A 12,570-nucleotide genomic window follows, 5' to 3' on the forward strand; every position below is an offset into this window, starting at 1 on the left:
TGTTAAAAATAATAAAAGCTATTTTAATATTTCCTTTTAAAACAAAAAGTAAAGCAAAAATTCTACTAATTTGAAATCAAAGGTTCTCAGAAAAAAAGCACTAAGTTATATAATATATGACATGAATTTTTGTCAGTTTCACTTTGCTAGATCACATGTTTAATGGTGTTTTACTGATACAATGCTAAAATGCCAAATTACTTAGCAAGCAATACTAAATTACTTTACCTGTAATGTCTTTAATGTTTCCTTCAATCCTTCTATTTCTTTTTCCTTTATTTCTGTAGCAAGTTGAAATTTTCCCTTTAAGCAAAAAACTATATTTCACTAATTTCCAATGTAAGTGACATTAACAGAGAAAACAAGAGTTCAAGAATCAACATCTCTACTTAAAACTAAATACTTCACAGACTTTAAACTTGTAACTGTACTATAACCTGTATTTCTAGTGATTACAAAATATCACAAAATTACAATAAGGTCTATACAAGATTACAAATATCATGAAATGGAAAACCTCATCATAACAATAAATCATTTTATCAGTAGAGCATTCCTGAGAACTTATGGACACTACATAATTATTTAATTCATATAGCTAGAATAAATATATTCTAATTAATAAGACACAATTACATTTGTTTTATAAATATAGGGATATTATAAAAATTTTTAAGAAAGTTCTTTTGCTAAAAATAGCTATAAATTTTAATATTATAAATGGCATATCTTTTGATATAGTAAAAACATGTATTAACTATTTTACTGTGTTTTAAAGAATGTAATTTCATTTAAAAGGCATTAAAAACATATTATACTTAATAGAAACACTGCAGTATAGTGGAAAGAGCATTAATTTAAAGGCTGAAGAAATCTAGGTTCTAGTTTCAACTTTACCACTTCAAAATGGGAGCTTCAGCAAGTCATTTACATCTTACTAGGCCTCAATACTCTTAATTGTAAAATGGTAAGAGCTGAAGTAACAGGATTCCCTTAAATCCTTCCTGTTTCTAAGATTTTAGGAAATTAATAGTCTCCATTGTTTATTACCGATGCATCTTTCCATTATAGTGAACAATTGATCATTAAAAGCATTTAACTATCTTTCAAATTATTAAAAAATTAATAAATACCTTTTCTTCTTCCAAGGCACACACCTTCATTTGCAACTGAAAAAGAATTTTAAAAATCAAAATACAGGTAAATGAAATGTTACCAGTGATTTACACTGGTCAATGAGACTATGTGTGTGCTAAGTCGCTTCAGTGGTATCCAACTCTTTGCGACCCTATGGTCTGCAGCCTGCCAGGCTCCTCTGTCCACGGGATTATCCAGGCAAGAATACTGGAGTGGGTTGCCATGCCCTCCTCCAGGGGATATTCCTGACCTAAGAATTGGACCTGTGTCTCTTATGTCTCCTGCATCAGGAGCAGGTTCTTCACCACTAGTGCCACCTGGGAAGCCCAGTGAGACTACAGAAATGTCTATATTGTTTGAATTTAGTATAATGTGATTATGTTTTTACACTGAGAAAATAAATAATAAAAATATAAAATGGGGGGAAAAGGCAGTCACCAAAGTAAATGAACAATTTAATCTTATGATCAGAGTATCAATCATCCTTGAACGTTTTCCCCCCCCAGTTTCTTACATGTTTCAGTATGTTACATCTACTCATAAACAATAACATATAACATTTTCTAAAAGCACACTTTATGAAATTGATATAGTTTATATTTGCACTGACAGTATTTTCTGAAATTTTTAAAAAATGCATGTGTCAGTCTAATAATGACATTTTAAAACAGGAAAACTAAAGTGAACTTGCCAAAGAAAACTAATTAAATATTCCAAGCAACACAAGGATACTAGGCAAAGTTGTTAAGAAATAAAACTTCTTTGGCATTTCTCCATCTCATTTTCCATATTCCTCACCTACATTCAAAAATCTCTTCTTTAAAAAAAAAAAGAAGAAACAAATATTTTTTAAAGGAAAAAGAAAAAATAAAAGAATGCAATAGCACTTTCTCCTCTAACCTCTGATACCTAGATTTCTTTCTTGCCCAGAGTCCCTTGTGGTGACAGACTTAGACTTGTTCTCCCCTAAGGAATACTATGCTGTAGAGTTGGTTTCTGCTTCCTTACCCTTCAATTAAAACTCCCATAACTTACGTAAAGCTAATTTCAGACTACAAGGAAGAAGTTTACCATCTGCTCAAACAAGTCCAAGCCACAGTGTAAATTATCCATAACCTTAACCCACTAGTAATTTACGTTATATAGGTTTATTTCTTTTTATGCATTTCTTTCTAAACACACACACTTGTATGGCGATAAAAACAAAAAGAGGGAAGGAAAAAGGAAGAAAAAATGGTGATGTTGGCATGGCTATAGGAAAAGCACTTTCGAGTATATTTTCCTTAGGCACATTTCTTACACTTATATTTTATAACTAGGTACTGAAGAGAAATTTGAGACAGAAAAGAAGAGCTATACAATTTAGAATTCAAAATAATGGAAGGGGTTGTTTTTCATTTCTTTAAAATATTTTTCCTTTATTTTTTCTATTTTTCTACTGATTTTTCCTTTATTTGCTGATACTTGAAATTTATAGAGGTGAATGATAATCATATCTCCTCATCCTTTATATCTCCCTACTTGCATCTCAGCTTTTCACCAGTGTTATAATTCTTGCTTGGGTAAAGGAATAAGGTGAAAATGTAAGCTACTGGATATGCTGATTAAAGAAAGAGGGGAGAAGGCAAAGAAAGAGCAAGAATACACATTCACTTACATAGTTTATTTAGGACAAATGAAAACACCTTTCCAAGAAAATAACTTTCTCCTTAATTAAGTCATCCTACTACATTACAGTATTATCAGTTGTGATTCAAAATAACCTTGTTCATCTCCTGCTTCCAATAACACACTTTCTGTCTTCAGTGACTATGAAGAACAACATGTCATAATATTCATGAGAAGTGGGAAAAGTGCAATATTTAAAACTGTAGTGTTTTTCTATCCTTGAGAAATTACCTGCTTTTTAAGAACTGCCATGGCTTCTTGGTGTTGCTTTGCTAATGTTTCCTTTTGATTCTGAAGAGTTTCCTATTTTAAAAATTATGAAAAGTTAAAACATAAATTACAGCAACTCAGTTTTAAATTTGTATTGGATTCACAAATAAAACATCTTCATTGTACATATTGTTTTAGGCTCTTAAGATGCAACTTATGACAATTTTATGATTTTTTAACTGTCATGAACTCAGCATACAATAATTTTGCTTCCAGTTGCTTCATGATAAAACATATTGCTTTTTAAAATTTTAAACTCTGAATATAGCTCACTATAAAGTTTTCTTCAAGAAAATATCATCAAAATTATTAAGATTAACAGTCCAATACACAAGTAGACTAGTTTTAAGAGTTTAAAAAAAAAAACAATTTTATTACCTAAGCACAAGTGTTTATATGGTAACCTATGATTCTTTAAACTCACTGAAATAATTTTTTACAAAATCAGAAGTACCATAGGGCATGTAAAAAAAAAATTTATATACACAATTCTATTTCTTTACTCTCCACCTTTTTTTAGTTGAAGTTGTGTCTTGTCCTTTAGATTCAAGATGAATTTTTCTTCTACCTTTATCAAATAATTCTTATAATTTAAAAAATTAGATCTAAAACTGACAACCACTTTCAAATGTTTCTTTTATTTTATTCCATAGTCCTACATATACATTGATTTATCAATTAAAAAAAATTTTTTTAATGATCTACTGATCTATTATGATAGTTTGGAATTTGGCTTTCTTGTACAACCATAATCCTACATGTCCTCCCTCTATTCTTCCAACAGAGTTATATAAAAAATGTGACAAATATTAATAGTATTTATACTTTTGTAACTATGCAATTTTTATTCAGTGCTAAGCCACATGGTATATCATAATTACATTTCTACTCTCATACAACTTTTATTTTTTCTGAAGCTAGCAATTCCTTTAAAATATTTTAATTCTCATAACTAATTTTAAAAAATAATATGCCATTTCCAAGGTCTGTATCAATTGGTTCAGCTGCAAAAAATAGAAAAGGCAAAGTAAGAAGATCCAAAGAATGACTTAAGAAATCCCAAACTGCATAGGAAACCAGACATTAAAAATTTTTTTTGGCCAAACCATGTGGCTTGGAGGATCCTAGTTCCCTGACCAGGGATTCAACCTGGGCCCCAGCAGTGAAAGCATCAAGTCCTAACCACTGGACCACGAGGGAATTACCCCAAAATCAGGCATCTAGAAAACCTGTAGATATTGGACAAAATTTTTCAGAGGCTACTGCCCAGTTTATTAGACTCTAATCTACTGCTGCAACAAGGAAAGAATGAATTTATAGGAAATGTCAGGGAGGAGAAGATTATGAAGTAGGTGTGAACTCCAGCTTTCTCCCCACTTTTTGTGAACAGCTGTAAATCTAGAAATAGGAGATTTCCATGTGCATGCTCAGTTGCTAAGTCATGCCTGACTGTGACCCCTTGGACTACAGCCCAAAAAGCTCCTCTGTCTATGTGATTTCTCAAGCAAGAATACTGGAGTGGATTGCTATTTCCTTCTCCAGGATCTTTTTGACCCAGGGATTGAACCTGCATCTACTGTTAGGCAGGCAAATTCTTTATCACTGAGCCACCTAAGAAGCCCAATCATACCCATATTGGTGTTAAAACACTACTGTTCACCATTCAAGAACCCAAAGGGTGAACATTTGTTCAAGACCTTAAGACCATAAATAAATAACCACTTCCCCAACTCATGATAGCACTGAGCCCAAATACTATTTTACCTTCAGGGCCTCCTGAATCTATATATTTTACTACTATATATTTGTGTGTTCTGCTTTCTGTTGTGTACCCTTAGATCAAGATAGTTTCACCTGTTTGTTTTGTCCTGGAAGAGTCAGCAATTTACCTAAACAGTTATGCTTCAGGGGTTTATTGAGGAATTTAGGACCTTAAATCTCCCTGTAACTCTACACTTATTCAATATGTAGGCAAGTTTTTGCTACGATCTAAAGATAAAAAGAGCTCTAAGACTAACTCCATTCATCTATTTACTGTTTAAGCTCATAAAGGACATGAAAATTAAAAAAAAAAACACTTTAGTATTTTGTAAGAATAAAGTACATTATTTAGGGTATAATTTACCCCAAGAGGGGTAAATCTATCATTCCTGACAAATTATGAGCCATTCAGTAATTTCTAAGACTGCTTACTAAGAGAATATTAGGAAGTTGTCTAGATTTCACTGACTACTACAGATATTGGATCATTTAAGTCCTCAATAAAGGAACTTTTCCCTTAGGAACTTAAACAAAAACAAGAATATTGTCATTTAAAAATAACTTTTCAACAGCCCCCCCCCACACACACCTGCAGTTAGAGCCCTCCAAATTGTCATAAAGCTTTCTCTCTATTTGTATCTGAGCAAATTCAGATAAGTCCTTAATACTCTAACAGAAAACTACAAGTATCGGCAGGGCCCAACTGCTTACTACAATCTTCCCCTTTACCCACTGGCAAAATCCTACTCCTTACTTAAGGATAGTATTAGCAGCAGCCAAACTAGCAGAAGCTTCTACTGACTTGTTTAAGGACCTTGTTTAAATTTGATAGTTCTATATGCTGAACAAGCCTGGACACTCACTAAAAACACATTTCTCAGCAAGCAGGCTTACTTCCTATAAATTTTTTATTACTTTCTCCCTCATAAATTTCAACTCAGTGCTATCCTTTAAAGATTGCTACCCTTTTTCTAACTACCCAAAGAAGAGGAATTTCACGAGATCTAGCCTCTGTTCAAACAATCACTATGCCTCAAATGGATTTATTAAAAACTCCTAGAAAATCTGGGTTTAATATTGCATGCTTAGTCATTCAGTCATGTCTGACTCTGCGACCCCATAGACTGTAGTCTGCCAGGCTTCTCTGTTCATGGGGATTCTCCAGGCAAGAATACTGGAGTGGGTTGCCATGCCTTCCTCCAGGGGATCTTCCCAACCCAGGGACTGAACCCAGGTCTTATGTGTTGATATATCATTTTCTGAAACTGAAATGGGAACCATCAGGTAAGATATACTGTAAGAGTCTCAACTGACCCCTAAAACAAGACTCTACCAGAGGTAAAACCAGCCCAGATGACAGTACTTACCCACTCAGCAGAGTTTGCCAAGTGTCAAGAGATAACAGAGTTAACATAAAACTATCAATAATATCAAGGTTATCTGAAATAGTATCTGGAGTATTCCATGATTTTGTAATACCGTAAAAACAATGAGAGTTTCTAACCTCAGTAGGATTACCAATTAAAATGAACAACAGTTATTAAGTACTCTAATGCTTCCTAAAGAAGTGGCTATCATGAAACCACACTATACAGGATAATAAAGCCTAAAGGAAATATCCCAGTTTATCTTTATGACACACAGGCAGCCCTCAGTTAGCTCCTGACCCAAAGATACTCTAAAAAGCTAAATTTTCCTGGAGATAAAAACAGCAGCAACAACAAACAATGCTATTCTGGAATGCCCACAACTGGCTCCAGAGTCTGAAAAGAATACATGGTTGTAAAATACAAGAGAATCCCTGACACTTTCCGGACAGACACTTGGTGGCACCAGAGAACCTCAATGGAACTCTGCAAACATTTACAAGAAATTACCCATCGGGAACATTAGCATTGGTGGGGTAATTTTAATAAGATTTTTGAGGACGTCTCTGGTGTAAATCTTATGTCTCCCTCACAATCCTAGTAAAATTGTTATCCTTCTAAACCCAAGCTTCAGGACCCCCCACTGAACGTGTCCAAATGGATTTCCTAAAATCAACACTTGCAAAGGATTCTGAATGTGTTCTGATCATTGCTTACTACTTTTCTGGATGGATTGAAATTTTTCTTGAGAGAGAGCTATAATTATGATAGTGGGGAAAAATTATTTGATTTTGTGCTCCCAATATGAGTATTTCCAGTAACAGAGGCACTTTCTACTAGACCTGTGATTAGGGAATCTTGCAAAGTCTTGTCATTTATTTGGATATTTCATTGTCCCAATCATTTCCAATCTTGAGGGAAAGTAGAAAGTTAATGGCACCTTAAATCTGACATTCTTGAACTGCCGTGACCCAAGAAGGTTATGTCTAACGCTCAAGACCATTAAGTCCACACTCTCCTACACTCACTGGCTTTCACCACACACATCTGTTACAGCTTACCACATGAAACTGGCTACTGATACCCCAACCTTGGACATTTTCTTACTTTGGATAAATGAGCAAAGTATTATACTCCAAGGACTCAGGAAATATACTGCATAGTCTTATCACCATCTCATGTAAATTGCCTTTCCTCATTATCTAAAATGCAGATAAAAGCTGAGAGAATTCATTACCATTAGACCTGCCCTGCAAGAAATGATAAAAGGTTGAAATGAAAGGACACAAAAGAGTCCATATGAAGAAATAAAAATCTTTATTTCCATATGTAGAAAAAAAAGTCTTTATTTCCATATGAAGAAATAAAATCTCAATAAAGGTAAATAAATGAGAAATTTATAAAAGCTTGTATTACTCTAACAATTTTTTTGTTTGTTTGTTTCTACGTGATTTAAGAAACTAATACTTAAAAAATTGTTAGACTAAAAGCTAGTATTACTGTAACTTTCATTTGTAACTCCACATTTGTTTTCTATGCAATTCAGAGACTAAGGAATTCCCTGGTGGTCCAGTGGTCCATGCTCCCAACGCAAGGGGCCTGGGTTCAATCTCTAGTCAGGGAACTAGATCCTGCCTGCTGCAACTAAAGATCCTGTAAGCTGTAATGAAGATCCCATATGTGGCAACAAAGATCTTATGCGTCGCAACTAAGATCCAGTGCAGCCAAATAAATAAATAAATATTGTTAAAAATCTATGAAGTTGCTATTATTACAAAAAAATTCAGAGATTAATACATATTTAAAACTACTAGTTTATTCTCTTGAGCACACAATATATAAAGATATAATTTTGTAATATCAACAACTGAAAGGGGTGTCGATAGAACTATAAAGGAATAGAGTATTTAATATGTTATTGACATTAACCTGATACACATTCAAATTAGAGTGCTATAATAATAGATGCTAACTGTAATCCCTATGGTAACCAAAAAAGAAATAGCTAGAGAATATACACAAAAGGAAATGAGAAAGGAATTCAAACATCTCACCATAAAAAATCAACTAAACACAAAAGATGATGGTAATCAGGAAATGAGGGACAAAAATCTATCAGATACATGTAAAACAGATAGCAAAATGATAGAATTTTGCTTATCCTTATCAGTAATTACATTTAAAGTCTCTCATCAAAAGACAAACACTGGAAGAATGCATAGAAAATGTGATCCAACTTTATGCTATCTACAAGAGACTAACTTTAGATCTAAAGACACAAATATGTTAAAATTAAAAAGTGGAAAAAGATACCATCAAAATAACCAACCAAACAAACAAACAAACAAAAAAGTGGACTTTAAATTTTAAAAAGTTACAATAGACATAGAAAGACATTATATATTCATAAAACACTCAATAAAGAAAAAGATAACAATCATAAACATTTATGAACCAAATGACAGACCATCAAAATATATGAAGCAAAAATGGACAGAATTGAGGTGATAAAATAGTTCTACAATAACAGTTGAAGACTTCAACACCTCATTCTCAAAAACAGAATAACCAGACAGAAGATAACCAAGGAAATAGAGGAGACTGGAATAACACAGTAAACAACTTAGATCTAATAGATTAAATAGAACATTCTACCCCAAAACAAAATATACATTCTTCTCAAGTGCACATTGGACATTTTTCCAGGACAGACCATATGCTAGGCAATTAAGCTGCAATAGATTTTGATTGCATTCAAAGTATCCTTTCTGATCACAGTGGGAAGAAGTTAGAAATAAGTAACAGGAGGAAAACTAGAAAACCCATGTATTTGTGGAAATTAAACAACAAATTCTTAAAGAACTGTGATTAAAGAAATCACAAGGAAAATTAGAAAATAAAGAAGGACAAATGAAAACAAATACAACATACCAAAACTGATGGGATGCAGCAAAAAACATGCTAATGGGGACATTTATAACTATAAATGCTTACATTAAAAATGAGAAAGATCTCAAATCAACAACCTAACTTTACACTTGATAAACAGAAGAACAAACTAAACCCAAAGTTAGCCAGAGAAAGAATATAATGAAGATCAGAGCAGAGATAAATAAAATAGAGAATAGAAAAACAATAGCGAGGGCTTCCCTGGTGGCTCAGTGGTAAAAAACAGCCTGCCAGTGTGGGAGACACAGGTTCGAGGCATGGGTTTAATCCCTAATCTGGAAAAATTCCACAGGCCGTGGAGGAACTAACCCCATGCACCACAGCTACTAACCCTGTGCTCTAGAGTCTGTGAGCTGCAACTACTGAAGCCCACGCACCCTAGAGCCCACACTCCACAACAACAGAATCCACTGCAGTGAGACTCTGTGCACCACAACGAGAGGGTAGCCCCTGCTCTCCACAACTTGACAAAAGCCCACGCAGAAACAAAGACCCAACACAGCCAAAAATAAATTTTAAAATTTCAGAAAAGAAAAATAGAGAAAATCAGTGAAATTAAAATTTAGTTCTTTGAAAAGTTAACAAAACTGACAAACCTTTACCGAGATGGACTAGGCTTCCCCGGTGACTATACGGTAAAGAATCTGCCTGCATGAGGCAGACCTGGGTTTGATCCCTGGAATGGGAAGATCTCCTGGAGGAGGGCATGGCAACTTACTCCAGTATTCTTGCCTGGTGAATCCCCATGGACAGAGGAGCCTGGAGGGCCTCAGTAAGAGTCAGGCATGACTGAGGGACTAAACACAGGACAGATGGACTAAGAAAAAAAGAAAAGGCTCAAAGTTTGAAAGTGCTCAAATTTAAAAAATGCAAGTGGGGACATTACTACTGATTCTGAAGAAATAATAAGTATTATAAGAGTACTTTGGACTGCAAGGAGATCCAACCAGTCCATCCTAAAGGAGATCAGTCCTGGGTATTCACTGGGAGGACTGATGTTGAAGCTGAAACTCCAATACTTTGGCCACCTGATGCGAAGAACTGACTCATTTGAAAAGACCCTGATGCTGGGAATGATTGAAGGCAGAAGGAGAAGGGGACAACAGAGGATGAGATGGTTGGACGGCATCATCGACTCAATGCACATGAGTTTGGGTAAACTGTGGGAGTTGGTGATGGAAGGGAGGCCTGCGGGTTGTGGTTCATAGGGTCACAAAGAGTCGGACATGACTGAGCGACTGAACTGAACTGAACCAATAAGAGTACTATGAACAACAACAAAAAAAAGAGTACTATGAACAATTATATGCCAACAAATTGGGTAACCGAGATGAAATGGAGAATTCCTAGAAATGCAAAACCTACCAAATAACAAAGAAGCAGAAAAATTTAATTGACCTATAACTATTAGGACTTCCCTGACACTTACAGACAGCAAAGTGTCTGCCTACCATGCGGGAGTTGTGGGTTCAACCCCTGGGTAAGGAAGATCTCCTGGAGAAGGAAATGGCAACCCACTCCAGTATTCTTGCCTAGAAAACCCCATGGACGGAGGAGCCTGGGAGGCTACAGTCCATGGGGTCGCAAAGAGTCAGACACGACTAAGTGACTTCACTTTAGCTTTAGCTTATAACTATTAAGGAGATTGAATCTGTAATACAAAAAACTCCCAACACAGAAAAGCCCTGAGCCTGATCAAACATTTAAAGAAGAATTAACAGCAACCCTCCTCAAACTTTTCCAAAGAGTTGAAAAGGAACGAACACTTCCTAACTCATGCTTTTAAGCCAATAATACCTTGATACCAAAGCCAGATGAAAAAACATATCAGAAAAAGAATACTATAGACCAATACCCCTAAAGAACAGTGATGCAACATTTCTCAAAAAAACAAAACAAAAACAAAAACACTAGCCAACTGAATTCAAAAGTATATTAAAAGGATCATACACCATGATCAAGTAGGATTTATCCTTGGGATAAGAGAAGAGTCCAACAGACAAAAAGTCAATCAATGCAATAAACCACATTAACACAATGAAGGGGGAGGAAAGCACACAATCATCTCAACTTATGAAATAAAAAGGAAATCACAAAATTCAATACCCTTTCATGATTTAAAAAAAAAAACTCAAAAAACTAGGAAAAGAAGGAAACTACCTCAACATAAAAAAAGCCATATTTGAAAACCCCACATGAACATAATACTCAATGGTAAAGGACTGAAAGCTCTTCCTCTAAGGTTAGGAAGAAAGCAAGGATGCCCACTTTTACAGCTTCTACTCAACACAGTATTGGAAGCCTTAGTCAAAGCAATGAGGCAAGAAAAAGAAATCCAGTTTGGAAAAGAAAATGTAGAATTATCTGTCTGCAGGTCTTATATGTACAAAACCCTAAAGACGCCACCAAAAAATTGAATAAATGAATTTAGCAAAGTAGTAAGATACAGTCACACCAAAATCAGTTGCATGTTCAATACAATGAACAACCCAAAAATGAAATTAAGAAAACAGTTACATTTACAGTAGCACTAACAAGAATAAAATACATAGAAATTAACTCCACCAAGGAGATAAAAGACCTGTATAATGAAAACTACAAAACAGTGCCAAAAGAAATTAAATTAAATAAAACATAAAAAATGTAAACACATCCTTTGTGCTGGGATTGGAAAGCTTCATGTTAGTAAGATGTCAATACTATCCAAAGTTTTCCATAGATTCAATGTAATCTCTATCAGAATTCCAATTATATTTTTCCAGGAATAGAAAAACTCATCCTAAAATTCAAATGGAAACTCAAGGAACCCCAAACAGTCAAATAATCTTGAAAAAGAAGAAAAAAGCTCGGGGATTCACATGTCCTGATTTCAAAACTTATGGGAAAGCTCTAGGAATCAAAACAGTGTAGTACTGGCATAAAGACAGACACATGGACCAACGGAACAAAATAAAGAGCCCAGAAATAAGCCTTCTCACATAGTCAAATATTTTTGACAAGGGTGCCAAGATCATTCAATGGGGAAAGAACAGTCTTTCCAACCAAAGGTTCTAGAAAAACTGGATACACACATGCAAAAGAATGAAGCTAAACCCTTATCTAACACCATATACAAATATGAACTCAACTAAAACACCCAAGTAACCTGTTAATAAAGCAAAACCATGTTTATTAGAATTCACTGCAGTAACTGAGGACACTACCTTGACAGAGTCTTCAGTTCAGTTCAGTCGCTCAGTCGTGTCCGACTCTTTGTGACCCCATAGATTGTAGCATGCCAGACCTCCCTGTCCATCACCAACTCCCAGAATTTACTCAAACTCATGTCCATTGAGTCAGTGATGCCATCCAACGATCTCATCCTCTGTCGTCACCTTCTCCTCCTGCCCTCAATCTTTCCCAGCATCGGGGTCTTTTC

At 34.7% G+C, this 12,570-nt stretch overlaps 1 protein-coding gene across 1 annotated transcript in view; it reads right to left on the minus strand.

Moving 5' to 3' along the window:
* CCDC73 (coiled-coil domain containing 73) overlaps positions 1 to 12,570 on the minus strand; it is a 151,001-nt gene that overhangs the window by 80,096 nt on the left and 58,335 nt on the right. The window contains exons 5-7 of the mRNA XM_043481470.1: positions 3,037 to 3,108; positions 1,134 to 1,169; positions 229 to 303 (exon numbers count right to left, since the gene is read on the minus strand). Of these exons, the coding sequence (XP_043337405.1) occupies positions 229 to 303; positions 1,134 to 1,169; positions 3,037 to 3,108 (183 nt within the window). The remainder of the gene's footprint in view (positions 1 to 228; positions 304 to 1,133; positions 1,170 to 3,036; positions 3,109 to 12,570) is intronic.

The sequence above is a fragment of the Cervus canadensis genome, chromosome 11, assembly GCF_019320065.1.
Source record: "Cervus canadensis isolate Bull #8, Minnesota chromosome 11, ASM1932006v1, whole genome shotgun sequence".
NCBI classification, from domain to species: domain Eukaryota; kingdom Metazoa; phylum Chordata; class Mammalia; order Artiodactyla; family Cervidae; genus Cervus; species Cervus canadensis.